At 34.7% G+C, this 18,457-nt stretch overlaps 3 protein-coding genes and 1 long non-coding RNA gene across 7 annotated transcripts in view; 2 read left to right on the forward strand and 2 right to left on the reverse strand.

Annotated features, from left to right (window-relative positions):
• Positions 1-512: 512 nt before the first annotated feature.
• On the forward strand, positions 513-2,392 carry LOC113494267 (28S ribosomal protein S15, mitochondrial). Its single transcript, XM_026872539.1, has 5 exons — positions 513-770; positions 1,020-1,153; positions 1,364-1,437; positions 1,541-1,662; positions 2,054-2,392. The coding sequence occupies exons 1-5, from the start codon at positions 583-585 to the stop codon at positions 2,361-2,363; spliced, it is 828 nt and encodes a 275-aa protein (XP_026728340.1). The 5' UTR covers positions 513-582; the 3' UTR covers positions 2,364-2,392.
• Positions 2,393-3,239: 847 nt separating this feature from the next.
• Positions 3,240-5,218, forward strand: LOC113494277. Of its 2 annotated transcripts, XR_003400640.1 has the most exons (4): positions 3,240-3,306; positions 3,718-3,841; positions 4,674-4,775; positions 5,135-5,218. It is a non-coding gene; the product is annotated as an uncharacterized LOC113494277 (long non-coding RNA). The 2 variants fall into 2 exon arrangements; XR_003400639.1 differs by lacking the exon at positions 3,240-3,306 and having other exon boundaries at positions 3,669-3,841.
• Positions 3,303-7,465, reverse strand: LOC113494254 (SH3 domain-containing protein Dlish). 2 transcript variants are annotated; one of them, XM_026872517.1, is made up of 7 exons: positions 7,263-7,465; positions 6,392-6,585; positions 5,752-5,939; positions 5,079-5,245; positions 4,662-4,760; positions 4,142-4,281; positions 3,303-3,735 (listed from the first exon to the last, which is right to left on the reverse strand). In XM_026872517.1, exons 1-7 carry the CDS (start codon positions 7,309-7,311, stop codon positions 3,571-3,573), a joined length of 1,002 nt encoding a protein of 333 aa, XP_026728318.1. In that variant the 5' UTR covers positions 7,312-7,465; the 3' UTR covers positions 3,303-3,570. The 2 variants fall into 2 exon arrangements, with proteins under 2 accessions (XP_026728318.1, XP_026728327.1); XM_026872526.1 differs by lacking the exon at positions 7,263-7,465 and adding an exon at positions 6,930-7,246.
• Positions 7,466-7,930: 465 nt separating this feature from the next.
• Positions 7,931-18,457, reverse strand: part of LOC113494242 (rabphilin-3A) — a 56,484-nt gene continuing 45,957 nt past the window's right edge. For both annotated transcript variants that reach the window (XM_026872505.1, XM_026872497.1), the window contains exons 6-9: positions 10,778-11,132; positions 10,363-10,507; positions 8,986-9,219; positions 7,931-8,858 (exon numbers count right to left, since the gene is read on the reverse strand). In XM_026872505.1, the coding sequence (XP_026728306.1) occupies positions 8,561-8,858; positions 8,986-9,219; positions 10,363-10,507; positions 10,778-11,132 (1,032 nt within the window). In that variant the 3' untranslated portion in view covers positions 7,931-8,560. The remainder of the gene's footprint in view (positions 8,859-8,985; positions 9,220-10,362; positions 10,508-10,777; positions 11,133-18,457) is intronic.

Consider the following 18,457-nt stretch of genomic DNA (forward strand, 5'->3'; position numbering starts at 1 on the left):
TCCTTCTGAAGTCGAAGAATGCAAAAAAAAAGTGTAATTTGATCGATGTTAACAGGGTCAAACTGCACACAGGTTAAACTACGCTTGGTACGGTAGTTGCTGAGTGACCGTCGCGTAACGAGTTTCTCCATGTTTCGGAAGGAACGTTGAAATGGCAGTCCTGGCTTTTATTTATACATCTTTGACAGTCGTCATCGTTGGGTCGTCAGATCACCGGAGTACCATGTTAACCTGGGTTGAATAGGTCAGATGTCTGGTACCTAGCCTAGCTGCATCTGATTACACTAGAAGCCCAACATAGTTGGGAGTAGGCTAGGATGATAATGATGATGAATAGTTAAAACAATTCCATATGTAAAATAATTTAGAATGTTTAAGACTGATATTTTAACTATTCAAAACAATACAAAATATATAGAAAACGAAAACCACTGCGAGAAAGTAAATATATCATCAGAAATAAAGGTGTGAAAAGGAACGTAATTTTAAAAATGTGTCCTGTCACTGTCATTTATTTTGAGGTTATATCAAAATAGACATAGTTTTTATATTATTACTTAATATTACTGAAAAATAGTCGCTATGTTGCGGCGATTAGCATGTACGGTCGTTCAATCCCGAGGTATTAAACATACTGTGAATGTGAAATGGGTTCGACCAGATTACGTGCCTTCTTATAAACCAGAGAAGTCTGGTGACTTAGAAGGTCTTCCTCCCATACCTGAAACCGCTATAGGCAGAGATTATGCTTTGTCTGACGAAATTAAAGAGTAAGTAAATAAATATAAATGTTAAAAGTTCGATTGTAAACATAACCTTAATGTTATTGATTGAAAAAGTAAAGCTTCACTGACTGTCGGAAACTCGTAACTATCATAGAACTTAATTTATGCCCGTACTGGCGTTAACGAACTACTTTATCAAATCACTAAAGAGTATTTAATATCCCTCCATATTCTTCTTCTTCTTTAATGTCAATAAAACAGTTTATAATTCATTTGTTTTTATCATAATTTCAGTGCATCAGAAGCTGTGCGGAAGATATTTTCGGTCGGCCATCTCGGTCGCAAAGAATACAACTTGTTGGTAAAGAAAGAGATGATGGATAGGGTTAAGAGGCATCAGTATGATTACAGCTCAGCTGAAACTAAAAGTGAGTATATAAAGTACATACTTTGGATTTAAATATTACATTAAAAACTAGTTTATAAGTTTATTTGCAGTTCTAGTGTTATTGAGCAAGTCTTTATAGTTATTTAAACTTCAGAAGTCTGTATTGTATAGTATATTTTTTTGTCAGCTTTAATAATAAGTTACATGTTTTGTGTTACTGTAGATATAATTAAAAATCTTTCCTTTATAGTTGCATACCTTACTGGCCAGATTCGCTACCTACAAGACACAATGGACAAGTTCCCAAGAAATAAGAAAATGAAGGTAAAATCAATCTGATGAAATACATATTTCCTCTATTAAAATTTAAAAAGGAATATTATGTTAGTTTTATAACATTTGAATTACATTAATAATTGTATTTCAGCAACTGGTTCAAGAGAGAATTGACAAGAGGAAGAAATTACTCAAGTTTTTGAGACAATATGATTACAAGAAATTTGAATGGATTTTGGAAAAACTTAATATTGAATACAAGGGCCATCCAGAGTAAGTAATTATAAACTTTATCAAAACATTTTACAATACAAGACATTATTTTAGAATACAAATAAGGCAGTGAAAAAAGTAAACCCTGGACAGGATTTGAGAGCCATGAACTGTCAAGAAATTTAACTACTTTGAAAAATAGAAAGTATAATCTTCATAGACGCTTTAGAGCTTTCTGCATAAGAATGTATGTCTATAGTTCTATACAAATCTAAACATTGCTATAACATTCATAACAAGAAATGTTTTAGTTCCTATGCACCTATGTAACCCTCTTGGTCAATCAGTAACATAATTCATGATCCTCAGTATCCTCACAACTGCATTACTAAAGCCCTTTTAGGCACCCATAGATTTAATTTCACAGACTATCTATGTTCTCTCCTTCCAGTTCTTACCATAAGCTATCCCGAAAGGAATCACTCCGGAAGCTAACTGAAATGCATTGCGATGACATTCGGAACAAAAAACTCTCAGACTATCGGAGCTTACTAGAAAGTCAACAAGGGCCTTTCTTAAAACAGAAGTTAGAAGCCCTCAAGTTCATAAGGAATGAACAGAAAGAGCTTGAGTTACCAATAACGGTGACAGAACAGGATATACAAAAAGTAGAGAAGTTGTTGGATGATTGGACGATAAAGGATGAAATTAAACAACAGGCGCAGAAGAAAAAGAAGAGTATTTTGTTAGATTCAGATTAATTGTAGGAATATATTGTTTGTAGATCGTTTTTGTCTTGTTTTATTGCTTTAATCTGCAGCTATCATGAGTGTATCTTAGTATAACCCACAAAAAAATAGACACTAATTGTCGAAAATCTTATAATGAGAAAGTTGGTATGTGTTTAGGTATGAGATTTTCGACTTGTTTTTTAGCTTAAAACCTAATAAAATGCGGTTTTATCTAAGACACATTGTTGAAGTAAAACACGTGAATAGTTTAAAACCATTTTATTAATAAGTACAAATTAGATACAAATCTTAAAGTTAAAAATATTCATACAAAAATATGAAGCGTATTGTCAAAATCAGTCGAATTTGGACGGACTATATTATACATAAACGTTGACATTTTGAGTATATAGCTATCGCGTTTTAATATATTTAATAATGGAATAAACTTAATTATAAGGAAGACGAGACTTAACTATAATTTACATAAAATATGGCTTTAGGCTAAGATAATGGCGGTTAGTACTATACTACAGGCGAAATATTAAATTGTACTGTGTAAAAACTCGCTACTAATTTTGCAGCTACCTGGGACCTAACATTGCAAAAAAAAATTTTAATGAAGTTTGAATAATTTGAATAAAATAATTACAATTATAACAGTAACTTAACTTTTCATGCCTATATTATAGTAATTACGTCGTTTTAACATAAAAAAGATTTTTTCGTGTAGAATTTATCATGTCGTAACATTAGATACCAAAGAAACTTTTATAGGTACTATTTATGTAAGGGCTAACATGCATTTACACGATTGGCACTCAATAGACTTTCGTTCCAATCATTTTATCTCACCTGAAATTTTAATAAGAATATTTGCTAGTTCTTCAAAGATTTGGAGATTCGCCTATAAGGTGGTAGGCGTTAGAAAATGGACGTCACATTTTATTTATGCTTTTTCTATCATTGACCGGTGAGTTTCTACTACCTATTAAATGCAAAGACAAATTAACATGTAATAGGCAGTAGATACTCCACAGGTACCTAACGTGGGCCAATACTGGACAAAGGCGACACACAGAAAACTCAACCCTCTAACTAGCATTTCTACTCTTGTTTTCTTCAATAGAAAACCTCGAATGTAATGAAAATGACAGTTGCTAGTCATGACATTTCCATACATTTGACGTTAAAACGTTGTCAGTAGACTGTAGGGTGAGGTGTGAGTGTGGCCCCGCTAGAGGGCAGTAGTGTGCGGGGCCCGTGCGTAGGCGGTGGGTATGAACCCGGAGCGGCGCGACTTGGGCGCGTGCGCCCACAGCCAGCCCTCCACGGTCTGCTGCGTCAGGTCCGCGTACACCCACTCGCCGCGCTTCACCGACAGGTCGTCCGGCGCCTGCGCCTGCACACACGAGAACAACGTTGTGGATTACAGTTGGCAGATCAGAAGTGAAACGTAAAAGTTCGAAGTAGCAAATAGTTGGGGACCAATGAGGAAAAGTATATGGGTATAGTCTTTGTTAGGTTATAAATACCCCTATCATAGTATTTAATTCATCTTGCGTCACAGAGAATGAGATCAAAGATTTGTGGTGGTTTGGAAATATCGTGGCTTATTTGTAAATGTTGTAGATGTTTTGAAAAACTTGTATTTTTAGCTTAAAAATACAAGTTTTTTCAGATAGTCCCAAAGCATAGTCATATAGTAGTAGTAGTCACATAGTCCCATAGCTCCTATGCAGATTTAATGTAAATAAGTACAGATAGCTAGTTTACCTAATCTTGAATATAATTCAAATATATGTTACCTTATAATCATAGAGCATGACTAGTTCCGTCCCGTGGTACCGACCGTCGCTGTCCTGCGGCTGCGCGTTCAGCTTGTTGTTCATCGTGTTGTTGTTGGTCACCGGCGGGAGGATGGGCTGCGTGTTGTCTTGTTGTGTCGCTACAAATCATATATTATAATAAAAACTTATCATTTACTCGGCCCTTGAAACAAGTCTTGGAACATAATTATGTCCCTTCAGATCTAAGTAATTGGAAGATGTAGACAGGAATAAAGATACCAGGCAGTAAAGTTGAGTAAAAGTAATAGTTTGACTGTGGGGTCAAAGAAACTCTAAGAATTACAATTTAATGAACTTATACATATAATCCCATATATTAACATTAATTTGCGTTTAAACCTATTTAAATTTTCTTCACTTCTTATATGGTAAATGAGTAAGATTCATATGTTTTTCTATATGGGACAAAGCTTAAATTAGTACGACATCAAGATGATTACCCAAACATGTATGAAATATTGATGTCTGTATATTTTACCTTGAACTACAGCGGGATAGACAAATCCTGATGGAATGAAACCCTCCTGCCCGTCGCTGCGGACTATCCAGTACCAGTCAGGATCCTCTCTGTTCAGCACTGAGGACAAACGAGGTAAAGTGGCAAGTGTTTATTAAACGTACTGACAAATATTATAGAAATAATTAAGATTATAAAAAATCCAATAGTTTGTAGGAAACATCGATGTCATAATAATAAACATTATGTAATAATTTAAAAATACTAAAAAGGGGAACATAGCACCGGAAGTAATATAAAATGAGAATTACTGGTTTGGTACAATATATTATGTGCTCTAAAATATTTATCTTCACAAAACATTGACTCCGACCCTTAGGCAATTTGTTCCAAAGAAACATTCATGTTTCATCCAAGGACCAAGGTCCTTACACTCACCAGTGACAAACTCGCCGCGTTCTACATCGACATCATTCTCGTCTCTTGCTGTGAAGGTGTACAGCACCACATATCTCCCGGAGGGGTCCTTGCTGAAGGGACACGCCTCACCCTCGCTGCCGAGCTCCGAGTGACCGTCGTTCGTTACGCCGTCGGAGACTGATAATCTGAGAGATTAAAAGTTAGTCTTGGAGAGATAAAAACTAAAATTTTAATTTCAAAGGTAAGTATTGTTAATTAGTTAGTTTGGTTTGTTACACAATAAACCCAGTTCTAGACAAACTGAATCATAAACAACGAATATAAAACAGGGTTAAAGGCCTGAGCAGATATTTCAAATTGACTTGAATGCATGCTGCCGTGGACTTTGATAAGCTATTTCTTCTCCACAGACACAGCACTTAAGAAGTATCTTAATGTTCTATTCTTAGTTTACCTTTATACAATAATTTACGTGTTTAACTACTTGTAATCGTACTTAATTGGAATAAATGAAATCAATGAAGAGTTAAAGCATGGAAATGTCAATGTGCCTTCTAGAGTTATCTTGGCTGTAAAAAGTGCTACTTACTACGTACAATAACTTTGTAATTCTAAAAAAATATCACAAAATCATCACTTAAACAAATAGTATGAAATATAATTATTCAAGGACCAAAGGACCGCAACTTACTGTGATACATCCCGATGCGCTAAATCAGTAGGAGACCGGCTACGGGGCAGCTTCTTCTTCAGATCATGATGTTCGCAGGGCGCACAGTACGAGTGCGGTATGAACCCCTCGCGACGGGACTCCGCCACTATGACGTACACCCAGTCGTTCTCCCGGTATAGTACGTTCACTATCTGTCCGCGTTTTACCTGGAAACAAATTTTTAGTTATTAAGTTAGTTCACTTTTGATAGTAAACTGGGAATTTTATGGCTTAGAAAGCATGATTATAAACAAATTCTATTGCAGAACATTAATGCATCCTCTGCAAACAATTTTATATTTGGGAGTATTTACAGATGTTTTAATACATTAACTAGTTAGTCAATCAATAGTCGATTAACAATAACTTTTCATAGTGGATAGTCACTACAACAAAAAGACACATTGACTGTAGGTTTGGTGTCTACTATGGAATTTGGTTTACATTAACAACTGTAGGAGTTCTAATATGTCTGACAATAAATGTTGATTACTACTACTTAATGTTCTTCTTTACATTCTAGCTTTGCAAGTGAGTAAAAGGAATCCCACTTCGCCCCCTTATAATCTCTATGCCACCTCAGAGCAGCTCTTAATTATATTTGCAATAACAAACATACCTCTAATTCATCATCAACACATGGTGCGAAGTCATGCAACACCACCATCTTGGAGTCAGGACTGAGGCCATGCTCCTTCTCAATCCCGACCCTCACTAATGTCTCTATACTGGCCGACCCTGTGATACGACCCATGCCAGGGCTTAGACCTGAACCAGGTCTGGACAGGTCTTTGTCTGAATCACCGCTGCTTGCTAGAAAATATAATTAAGTATAAGTAAAACATGTTTAAGAATAATGTAGTAAGAAGCTGTTAAATATAGATACTAAAATCATAAGTTAATTTAAAAACAGTTAAGAAAGTCTAAATTATAAAATCAGTGAAATAAGTGGAAAAGACCTTTTTTACTAGAATTTTAACTTTAAGTAATAAAATAGTGATAAGAACATTATTTGGAAAACTATTGAAATTGGTTTTGTAGAGACATGTCCAAAACACATGTACTTAATAGATAAACTGAACCATGCAACAATAAAAAGTTTGATACAGTTAAAAAAATGTACTACAATTTTCTAATGAATATCAAATAATTATCACCATTAATATTTAAATCAAATCAGAACTATATTAGGCCACACTTTCAACATGTGCATAAATTAAGTGATATTAAAATAACAGATAAATCCTTCTTCAAAGCAGAAACACACTGCACTCATTAAAAACTTTTGCATCTATGGTTCCTCACAAAAGTTTTTTTTTATTTAGCCAGCCAGCTACAATACCTATGCTAAAGTTCTCACGGTCAAGGGTATTGGGCATACAGGTTGTCAGGTGAAACAGGATGAAATTACTAGTTTTATATATTTATAATTATATAGAAAGTCTGAGGTCATTGACATGAAAAGTTCCCAATGAAAGCTCGATACTTACATTTCTTCTTCTTTCCCCTTCTAATTCTCACTGGACACAGAAACGCCATAATGTAATATATTTAAATTAACACATAACTAACAAAATCTAGTAAAAATTAACAACTTATAGTCACTACTTTGATTATAAACGATTTTCTCACGATTTCCTACATGTCAAAAAAGTTCACAAAACAACTTTTTTAAACGTTTAGTTAGTCCGCTGCCATTATGCGTTTCGTTTTTCGCGTGTAAAACGTAATACTTGGTCAGTTTTAAGATTTATACATTGGTTTAAAAATAATGACATACGATATTAAGACTTCTGAAAATATGGTAATTAAAATATTTTGTATGAATATGACTTTTTATGTAGGGTGATTTAGAACTTGCTAAAGTGATGTTCAGAAGAAGTTGTTTTAGAGAGGAACATAATCTTAAGTCTCAAATAAAAACCATTAAGTTTTTGAAATTGTTTATTTCACGGTGTAAGTTACGTCACACAATGATTCAACAGTCAACTGCAAAGATATATATTATTTATTTATTTGGCACATGAAAGTTAAAACAGCAAGGTACAAAAATACACTACACATGATTCTCAATGTAATTATACAGATTTATAATTTAAATTACTAACTACAATACATAAATTTAAATATTTATTTTTGTAACCATTATAATAATTAATATTATCATTTTAAATGTTCTTGTGCATTTTCTTTTCGTCTTAATTCAACATTTTTTAAATAAATAAATTATTATGTTTAAGAAAATTTGGATACATTTTTTATTGTCTATTTAAGTAAGCTAGTAGTCTAGTACCCACTTAGGTCTTTGAAAGTTTATGTAGTAAAGAGGAAAAATTTAACTACCTAATACAATATAACTTTGTAAGTATACTCGGAATTTTAACAACTTTCTTTGTCATAGCTAACTGACAAAATGATGTCATAAAATATTTTTGTATTTTTTATATTATTGTTTTTTTTTTTATATTTGCAGCAATTTACAATGGTAAAGGAAGCTCTTAATCAGTACCTACTGAACACCAGAAGTAGAAATTGTTAAAACTATCCATAACGACATTTTTTTGGCATTAAATAACAGTTTTCTATTTAAAAATTTATTTTGTAAACAAGACTTTAAAGCACCCTTCTACTTCGAAGCTCTCGTTTTGACATTTCATTCCTTATAAATGACAACCCACTCTCCAGCGAATTAAATAATAAAATATACTTTTAGCACATTGAGATGATAAACTAAAAAAAAGGCAAATCTCCTTAACTAATTAAGTAGTATATTACATTATTTCATTAATTAAAGGTGTTGCGTATCGGTTAACGAGTGCCAGGATTCGTGACGGTGATCAGGAAACTTGATACAATCCATCCAGTGTTTCAACCTCCTTCCTTTGGAACTCGCTCCTAAAACGAGGCTGCCTAAAAAGTCGTTGGGTTTACCATAGTCCTTGTCCCAAACTGTCAATGTCAAATTCTGGCGGGAAAGCTCGGTTGGGCGCGTTTCGAATAAAAACTCTTCGTTCCAAACAGGGTTTAGGTTTCGCCATTTGATTGAGGTTTTGTGCTTCTTGTGGTACGGGTCTGGGTCCAAATGCCTGTAAAATAAAATATTTACATAATGTTTAAGATTATTTAGAATAATCAAGTCTTTAAACGACACATAACAATAGTTATTATTTTACGACCATGAATTATGAAGTAAACCTAACATGTTGTACTTACAATTTCACAAAAGGATCGGAATATCCATTGCTGTCTTGCGGCGGCAGATCAGCTCCCCTGCACACAGTTACAACGAGCGCCCTCCTTTTCGTACTGTAGCACAGGGCTAGTAATATCCTGGGCCCTGTGGGGTCAGTACTATTGGACCCGGACAGGGCTAAGCGCAGTTGGGCTGGAGATTTGGAACATTCGCGTAACGCCACCGTTGCAGAGCCCATTTCATCGCAGCCGTATCTGTAAATTGTTTTTTGTTTATTAATAATCCTCTTACAAGGCTTTTAAGAACAAAAACGTATTGCCTACTTCAAATTAAAACTATTGAGCCAAACTTGGTAATCGATGCTCGTTTTTTTTGTATTTATGAAGTAATATTTAAAAATACGGCTTCAGTAGTGAATACTAAAAGGTCAGTATTTGATAGAACTGAACATATTTTTGGGCTCCATGTTAAGGCCGATGTGGAACGGCAAATGCAAAAGTGACACGTTCCCAAAACTGTCAGAAAAGTTTTTACTTACCAATTAAAGTTAACTTTATGCGATCGACGCGTCCTCCACACGAAGCCAAGTGATCTGTTTGACCTAGTTTTATATAGGCAGGGTTTTAAAGCCTGGATATCAGTTATCTTTTGTCATATTAATATCCTACACCAATCGGTTTCAAATTATGCCTCCAAAGCTGACAAATACGTCATCCGAAAGCGCATTAAGCGCTGTATTTGCAAAATCAACAAAACAGAGAAATTGTTCTACGCAAACAATATTACTTCTTAACAGCGATACCATAGATTGGACTAATTTTTAACTTGCATGTTAGGCCTAGAAACTACTAACTACTACGGCTGAAGATTATTACTAAAACTATCGACGCTCAAAATTGAGGACAAAAAATGCCCTTAAGTTATTACAGTAGACGAATGAAGTAGACTTCTGCCCAGAAATGGGACAAATAAAGACCCAACATCATTGGCCATACATTGGCCTAGCCTTTTCCCAACTATGTTGGGGTCGGCTACCAGTCCAACCGGTTTCAGCTAAGTACCAGTGTTTTACAAGGAGCGACTGCCTATCTGACCTCCTCAACCCAGTTACCTGGGCAACACGGGCAACACGATACCCCTTGGTTAGACTGGCTGTCAGACCTTTTCAAGCTTCTGACTACCTGTACCGACTGTCAAAGATGTAGGAATAACAGCCGGGACCCACAATTTTACGTGCCTTTCGAAACACGGAGAAACTCGTTATGACAAAGATGGTCACCCATCTACGGACCAACCGCGTCAAGCATAGCTTAACCTGTGATCGAATCACTTATGCGGTTATAGCTTAGCCACGACGACAACCTCCCACCCAACATCGAACATTTTTTTTAAATTACCTGTCGTCATCAAATAGGACTATTTCCAAGGACTTCACCGCGAGATCCGACTCCGTAATGCCGAAGAAGTGGAGGGTTTCGTTAAACTCTGGATTCTTCGTCTTGTGAACCGTTTTGGTACGCAGTCTGTTGGAGTAAGAGCCTTCTGAAATGTAATGAAAAAACATTAAAGACTCTTTTGAGGACTAGTTGGCCATATTGTATCATTAATTAAAGAACGTAGTTAACGTGTACATTGTAGTTCTATTTATTAAATGGCAGACGCTTCGTTAAGCAATTTAAGCGGTATGACGCAACTAAGTAAGGTTTTATTAACTCCCAATTAACACATTTGTTCCAATATCATAAATTAAGTTTTTATCATAGTTGTATTACAATAAATACAACCTAACAATCATTATTTAAAATCTCTCACCTCGTGGCAGTACTTCGAGCCTGCAAAAAGGATCGGACAATCCAGTCATATCCATCCCGATCAGACCTCTTGCTCTCAGCACTGTCACAGCTAAAGATGAAGTCGCATTTTCATACGCCAACTTTACTTCTAAAGTCCCAAATCCGGAATCAGGGATTGTTGGGGGTCTTTCCACTGTTGTAGTTGGTTTTGGAACCTCCTTTCTCAAGCTTCGTAGACTGTATGCACTGCCTTTGCTGCCGGTCCTCTTTAGGGCGGCTAAGGGGCGCTGGGTGAGGCTGTCTGCTCGATGGAGGCTGAGCCCGCTGAAGCCGTGTGATAGGATGTCTGTTTCACTCCATTCGTAGTGAGTGTCCTAAGAAAAGAAGTTTTTTTTTAGTGTTGAGGTTTTGGAAGAAAGTGGCAAAAAAGGAAGTAAATAAATTAGTTGTCGCAAAGGGGGAACCCTGTTTGCCAAGCTATGGAATGCAGTTTGCTGGAAGTCACTGTCCTTTTAATTTTCTATCGCTGATGCTGTGCGGAAAGCTGCCTGTTTTAATGGAAATGGACCGGACACATTTGTCGGTTGCATAATAATACCGAGCCAAATAATGTATCCAATGGTTGCCATCCACCTTAAAGCGGAGACGAAACCGAGCAGATGCTGAGACGAATGGGATGCATACCACAACAAATGAACAGAAGAAGACGCAGTCACGACAGAGTGGTAAGAAGAAGGGTTCGCCCTGCAATAGGTAAGTAATGGGTAAACAAAATAGGGGAATAGGTTATCAAGTTATTTGAGAAAAGAAAAATATATGTCAAGTTGAAAGAGGTCATAATAGAAATGATAAAATATAACAGAAACAAGAACACATTTGAGCCATTTAGGCGAGTTAAATATGCATGGCACCTAAGCTGAAATCTGACATGTTTGTATAAGTAAATAAAAGCAATGAACAAAATTGTGAAAACCGTTCCGTGATTTTAAAGAATGGGTATTCCTTTTTTGTTTGTTTGCACTACCCAGTCAAGCGTAGTTAAATGTCTACAGTTTTATGATCATTTTTGTCAAAGAAAGCCATAATCTATATTATTTGTATACATCCATCTCTTTCATTCTCTTCTTAATCATAACTTTTAAACCTACAAATTAACACATGAATAAACCCAAAAAACTCTCGTCAATTCTCCATTAATAAATAAAGCTAAATAGCGGTTTCTTAGGTTTACGCGAATGTTGGACATGTGACTGTCAAGACGAACGACATCTCAGTCTGCCCGCGACCATGATACCTGCAAAGGTTTCGAAACGTCGGGAACTAAAATCTAAAATTAAACCGCGATAAAATCCGTAAAGCTAAATACTTTCACCATCTAATCTGGGCGCCTACCGGTCTATCGAGATCTACCACCACGCCTTCAAAGTCATGATAATATTGGTTTAAAACATGGTAGGTCCCCAGAACCGGACATTATGCCAATTCAGCAGAGGATATCTTTTGCCTGAAATGTGGATAATCAGAAATGATAGAACAGGTTAAAAAAAAAACGTTTTATGTAATTAAGTCACATGCCCACTGTAAACAATCAATATTTAAAATATGTTCAGGATTTAAAAGCCTTTTACAAATTAAATACCAACATGATAAATGTAATTTAAATTAAACTGCATTGAGAACACAAATCAGAATACTTCAAAGGGTTTATCGAGGTATTTCATTTAATACGCAACAGTTTCAGCCGTATAATTACGAGAAATACTTTGTTAATATTACAGCTATTAGCTCAGTTATTTTGCTATTGGTATCGTAATCCGTAACTCGATAGTTATTTAACATGAGTATTATGTTGTAGGTAATTTCATGTAGTTGTTACCTATTTGGAATAATGTTGTACTTAATTCTGTTACTAGGCGATTAAAGAAGTCAAGTCAAATAAGAAAATCCGTCCGAGACCGCTGTGCGGTTGGACAGACCAAATTAAGTCCTAGGCGGTCATTTATATGATGGCAGCAGTGGATAAGGCTGGCACAGGACCGTGGAAATTACCAAAGGGGAGGCCTATGCTCAGCAGTGGGAGGAGAAAGCCTGTGTATGATGATGACGATGATCATAATATGAAGAACTAAGTTGGGTAGTTAAGGATTTCTCAAAACGGCAAACTCAAGTAACCTGGACAGTTTTTCGAAATCTTAAAGTTAGGTATTGATTTGTAATCAGTTGGTTTCTAAAGCTCTTAACCTGAGTATTGTCAGAAATTGCAGGGATGCAGAAAATCGAGATAGTAGAGACGAAGAAGACAGTTAAAATACAAAGAAAAGTAAAGATAATGATCGATTGAGGACCCATCAAGTATTTAACGAGCTGTTAACAATTAAAGACAGATTAAACGGTAGTAAAAGGGCATTCATGTTATTGTAACTGCAGGGGAGCAGCAATAAAGTTCAGGAAGTTCAATGGTTAGATATAAAAAAATCAAGATAATTCAGTAAGTTGAAATCGTCACTTATTAGTACAATTTTACGGAAAAACAACGCTCTTAGCTTTCATTCCTATAGGTTTTACTACTTTTTTATAGGATTTTAAGAATCTAAGTTAGTGTCAAATATTTTTTCAAATCTACTTGACAGGCTAATTAGATTTTTGTGCCAAATACTCAACGCGACAGTAATAAACGACTTTTAACCAAAAAATCAACCTCAAAAAGTAAACTAAATAGCAAAAAATAAATTAACTTTACACAAAGTAAAATATATTTTCATTTAGTTAAATAGAAATGTTTAAATAATTATTTTATAATTTTGAAAACTCACGGCTCCGCCACCAGTTACCACATTTATTGAATTGTAGTGGTTTAAAAAACTTAATGAAAAGACCTACACCCAACGATTTTTGAAAGTTCCCCTCGACTTCGCTAGTCTACCATCATCAAACCAAGTCAGGGTTCGATCCTTATCACGAGACCACCTTTAAAGTATCCACTTTTCAACATAAAAATAATCATCATAATCGGTTCATAAACATAAAAAACATACATACGGTCGAATATATACCTAATTTTTTAGAAGACGGTTAAAATTTGGTTTTTTTCAACCTTGACTAGCATGTTGAAGAAGTTCCCCTAAGTCTTATTGTAAAAATTGACTCAGAGAAGTTCCTTGTTTGTACGTGTATTCGAAGAATCGAGTCGCTTAAAGAATCAACGTTTATTTTTGTTCGTATTTCATCTTTACCCTTTGAAACATAAGGTTTCTTTCGGTTTTATTTCATGTTATTTCTTTTATACAAAATAAATGATTCTAATAAAACCACTCCGTTATACCTATTCAGTTTATTTCTGAAACATTTTCTGATTTTCTTTCAACGTATATGAGGACTTACAAAATAAATATTATTTGCTATTATTCTCGAATTTTTACATAGGTACTGACGGAGTTACCAAAAGTCTTCTAAGCTACCTTTTTTGTTAGTGTTGTTCTCACTAACACAGATTTGTAATCATTTAAAAAGGTTGGTATGTTATAAGCATTTATTTAACATGTTTTTCTGACTACGGGTCCACCAGCTCTCGTATTGCTCCGTAGTGTTGTACACGAAAAGACAGCGTGCTTCTGGGAAGTTTGTTGCGCCCTTTCTGCTCTCTTTGCAAAATCACTTAGGAAGTAGAAAGGGTTCCCGAAACTAATTTTAATATAATATTTTTTTTTTTAAGACTGAAATAGTACAAGCGACTTCAAAAATTACTCAGCCAAATTTGATGTTTTTTTAGGGACCCAGTTAACAGCTATTTTACGTTAAATGAAAATTCATAAACAAAATCGGTTCATGGAGTCCTATGTACAGAGTAAACAAAAATACAGGCGACCTTATCGAAGTCGCATGAAAAGGGCTATAATTTTAATTAATTACTTTTGATATTTATTTTTCCATCTCATTTCCTCCATTGCAACAGTCGTACTTTCATAGATGCTGGTAATATATCTGGTTGTATATATACTCAGCCCGCAGCGACAAGATTTAATTAGTGATTAATTAATTATTCAGAAGATTGGATTAAAAGAACGCTCGCATTCCCTAATGGAGGATTAATAAGCTGTGCAGGGAATGTTCAATTTTAGGATGAAAAAGAATGAACAACGAGATTTTATAGACTTTAAAGTTGAAAGAAACCTTCACCTATCAATTTGTATCCGTACGAAACGTTGCTTAACTTTTGATTTTCTGTTAAAGCGTCAACAGATATACATCACGTGGAAAATTTTCAAATGTCTAGTTCTCTTTTCTTTAACGACTCCCGTATACGGGATTGATTCCTTTTTTACTGCAAGTCACATGCACAAAGACACCCAGGCTCAGGACAAGCATTCGTGGTCCTCGTGGATAACACCAATGCCTACGCGGGGATCGAACCCACGACACGTCGCTCTCAGTGGGTTTGGCGTGGTGACCTCAACCACTCGGCTATCCGTGCAGACAAAGGCTCCCAGTTCATGAGATACACTAGATACAGCCTGGTGACGAACGAACGCACTTGTTACCCTTTAGGTACGAAACCTTGAAAATTAGTAGCGGTTGCTACGAAGCGTAGTTTATTAGAGGTCAGTGCTCGCAGTCGGTCCAACTCCAACAAATATTTGCGGCCATCGTTACCAAGAAACATTAGGTTGTTATGGTAACCAGACAGGCTTGTCTCATCTGTTTTACCACCCAGTAACAAGGCGACGAGATAAATATAGTCTGTCGAGACAATTAGGGTGAACAAAATAAATGATGTATTATGTTCTTGACTATTGAAATACTCGTAGATCTTTTTGAGTGGTTTAACATCAATATAACGGTTGTCAAACCGTCATTAAATCTATTTAGCGGTTTTTTTTCAGTTTCCTAATCAGTTCTTTTCTGAAATCTCAAAAATTATATTTGAATCTGAGCTTATATGCTGACGTCTTGTATGCATATTTGTTTTCAGTATTTTTGTAATAACTTCAATATTAGTGATTAATTACAAATAAGCACAAAAGAATTTGAACCTCAGACAGGTCTTGAACCTGCGACTATGGGACTACGGACTAAACGCGCCAGTGTCTCTACCATCTCTGCGGAGGTCACTGACCAAAAATTTGCTGTTTTCTGGCTTTTAATTTTACCTCTGTATTATCCATTATTCAATTCCAATATTATCCGCAATAAAGATAGATTCAATCGTCGTAATTATTAAAAATCTGAGCGTGTATTCGTGTATATACATTATTATCAATTTGAAAAAAATATTATAAAGTTCCTCCAAGTCGTCTAATTATTCAATAACAAACCCCTTATAAAAACTCCAAGTCCAATCTTCTCGATACAATGTTAAAACCTCATTTCATCTCTGAAATCGATCAAATTCGTCCCACATTTATTTGCTCACATATCGAGTCGACCTTAATTAATCGAAATCGATGTGAAAAGAATACGTTCCCACCCTCGGGATAACATGATGTGGGTTGACGCATTATTATCTCGAATAAAGAAAACTGTGGAGATCATTTAGGGAGTGTGAGAGATAGATATATTTACTTCATGTTTTGTTTTCCTATTTACTTTTTCTGATTAATTTTGTTTTTAATTCCAAGGTGATTTTGTTACAGTTTGTTGCTTTTTTTTCTGATGGGAAATCATCAAGCGACTCTTTCAGTTTTTAGCCTGCTAGCTTACCGGCAAGTGCCTTAAAATTGCGATGCAAAAATCCAACCAGAACGACAAACAAACCAGAAAAGTGAGTATATAAAAAAGTGGGAATAAAAAAGTAGAGTTTCTAAGTAAAAAAAAGCAAAATAAAATTGAAACGAACCAATTTTAGATTGGAAACTTCAATTTAATTAAAATATTTTATCGATAAACGGACAATGCGTCCCATCCCTATCCTAATCCGACACAAGAATGACGTAGCGGCGCGACAGTGGAATATGACGCAATTATATTCTTGTAGAATTGCGGATTTGTCAGACGATTTCGAGCGGAAGAGATACTAAATTTTTACTTTATTTGTCTTGCGTTCGTGACGTCACTTCACAGACTTGAATAATTGAAACGAAAAGGAAAAAGATGGCGCGTTTCTTAGTTTTTAATGATCTGGCTTTGAATTGTTCCTGTTAAGAAGTATGAATGATAAAAATATCTGTTATGAGCAGAATGGAGAAAATAGTGTATTCTGCTTTCTGAAAGATAACCAGTCCTATGTCCAATCAACTTGACAGTTGACACCAATATTTATTTGCTTAAGTAAATTTGAAAGAAGTAATGTTTCGATTTTTCGTGTTAATTTTCTAATCATGTGCTTGTTAATTTAAGTTTTAAACTACGAATACTGTCCTTGTAACCTTATTGAAAAACATAATAAAAAAATATATCGTACTTCTTTTGAGTTGCAAAGGAGTATTTGTATTTCACGTTAAACATGATCAGAACGTGTTTCAACCAATTGATCGTATCAAATTGGGTTTCTTTCTGTCACTTGAATATTAAGTTACAACATAAATCCACGTCGAACGAGTCTAACTAGATATTTATAAATATTTATCGCTCTCAGATTTATCAGACACTCCGTTTCAATATCAGCTTTCTGTCTTGCCGAACTAAAGGTTGTTGTGCTAACAGAGAGAAGAGAAAACTTTATACAGATCATTGGAAAATTAGCTATAAAACTATATGAAATAGAGTTAAGTATTGATTGAATATAAATTTAGAGATTTCTTTATCGTACAATTTCCTGGAAATCATTCGAAAATTACCTCTAAAACTGAAAGCATAAAGTTAAGAATTGATTAAACATATTTTTTCTGTAATTTGTTTTAATTCTTCAAAGAGGGAAAAGATGAGTTAGTATTAAATTAAGGTTTTTTTGCTTATTTTTTGACGTAAAAGTTTACTTGAAAGAGAGATGATTAAGGGATGCAAATTCCCACGAATTTTCAGTGGCTCTCTGAATTATTTTAAGGGACGTTAGCACTGGTTTACGAATATTTCAGGATTTTTTATGTTCACCATGTAATTGTAAAAACGTAAAAGAACATGTTTCGTCTATCATACTAATATTATAAATGCGTAAGTATGTGAATGCGTTTGTATGTATGTGTGTGTATGTTTGTTGTCACTTCATTTCCAAAGTCTGGATCATAGAAATCTAAATAATATGGTCACCTTATTCACTACACAATAATTGTAAATTCAGTATGGGATGGTACATGAAATGAAATGAAATGAAATGAAATGAAATGAAATGAAATGAAATGAAATTATTTATTCTGCAAATAGGATATTTTTTATCACTTTTACATGTCTTTTTTGAGAACGATGGAGCCGACATTTCCTAGCTGACTACCCTAAGAAGAAATGTCGAAACAAACTCAGGGGTCGCAGTCTCTTTTAAAGTCCAGACAATTTTCAAATTCGAGTGTATAAACTAATGCAGAGTATTGCAATAAATTGATAATATACCTGCATAAGGTTTATACTTACAAAAAAAAATGTATAAAAAAGATTTAAAAAATAATAACGCAAATGAGTTGCATGTTATTAAATCAAATAATAATTAATATTAACAAAAATAAATTCATGCAAAAGCACAAAAAATGTCACATATGTATAAGATTATATGCAAAAGCACAAAACATGTCAATATTTATGTACATAAATAATGATAGCTGTATAAGCGAGC

This window comes from Trichoplusia ni, chromosome 1, assembly GCF_003590095.1.
Source record: "Trichoplusia ni isolate ovarian cell line Hi5 chromosome 1, tn1, whole genome shotgun sequence".
In the NCBI taxonomy this organism is placed as follows: domain Eukaryota; kingdom Metazoa; phylum Arthropoda; class Insecta; order Lepidoptera; family Noctuidae; genus Trichoplusia; species Trichoplusia ni.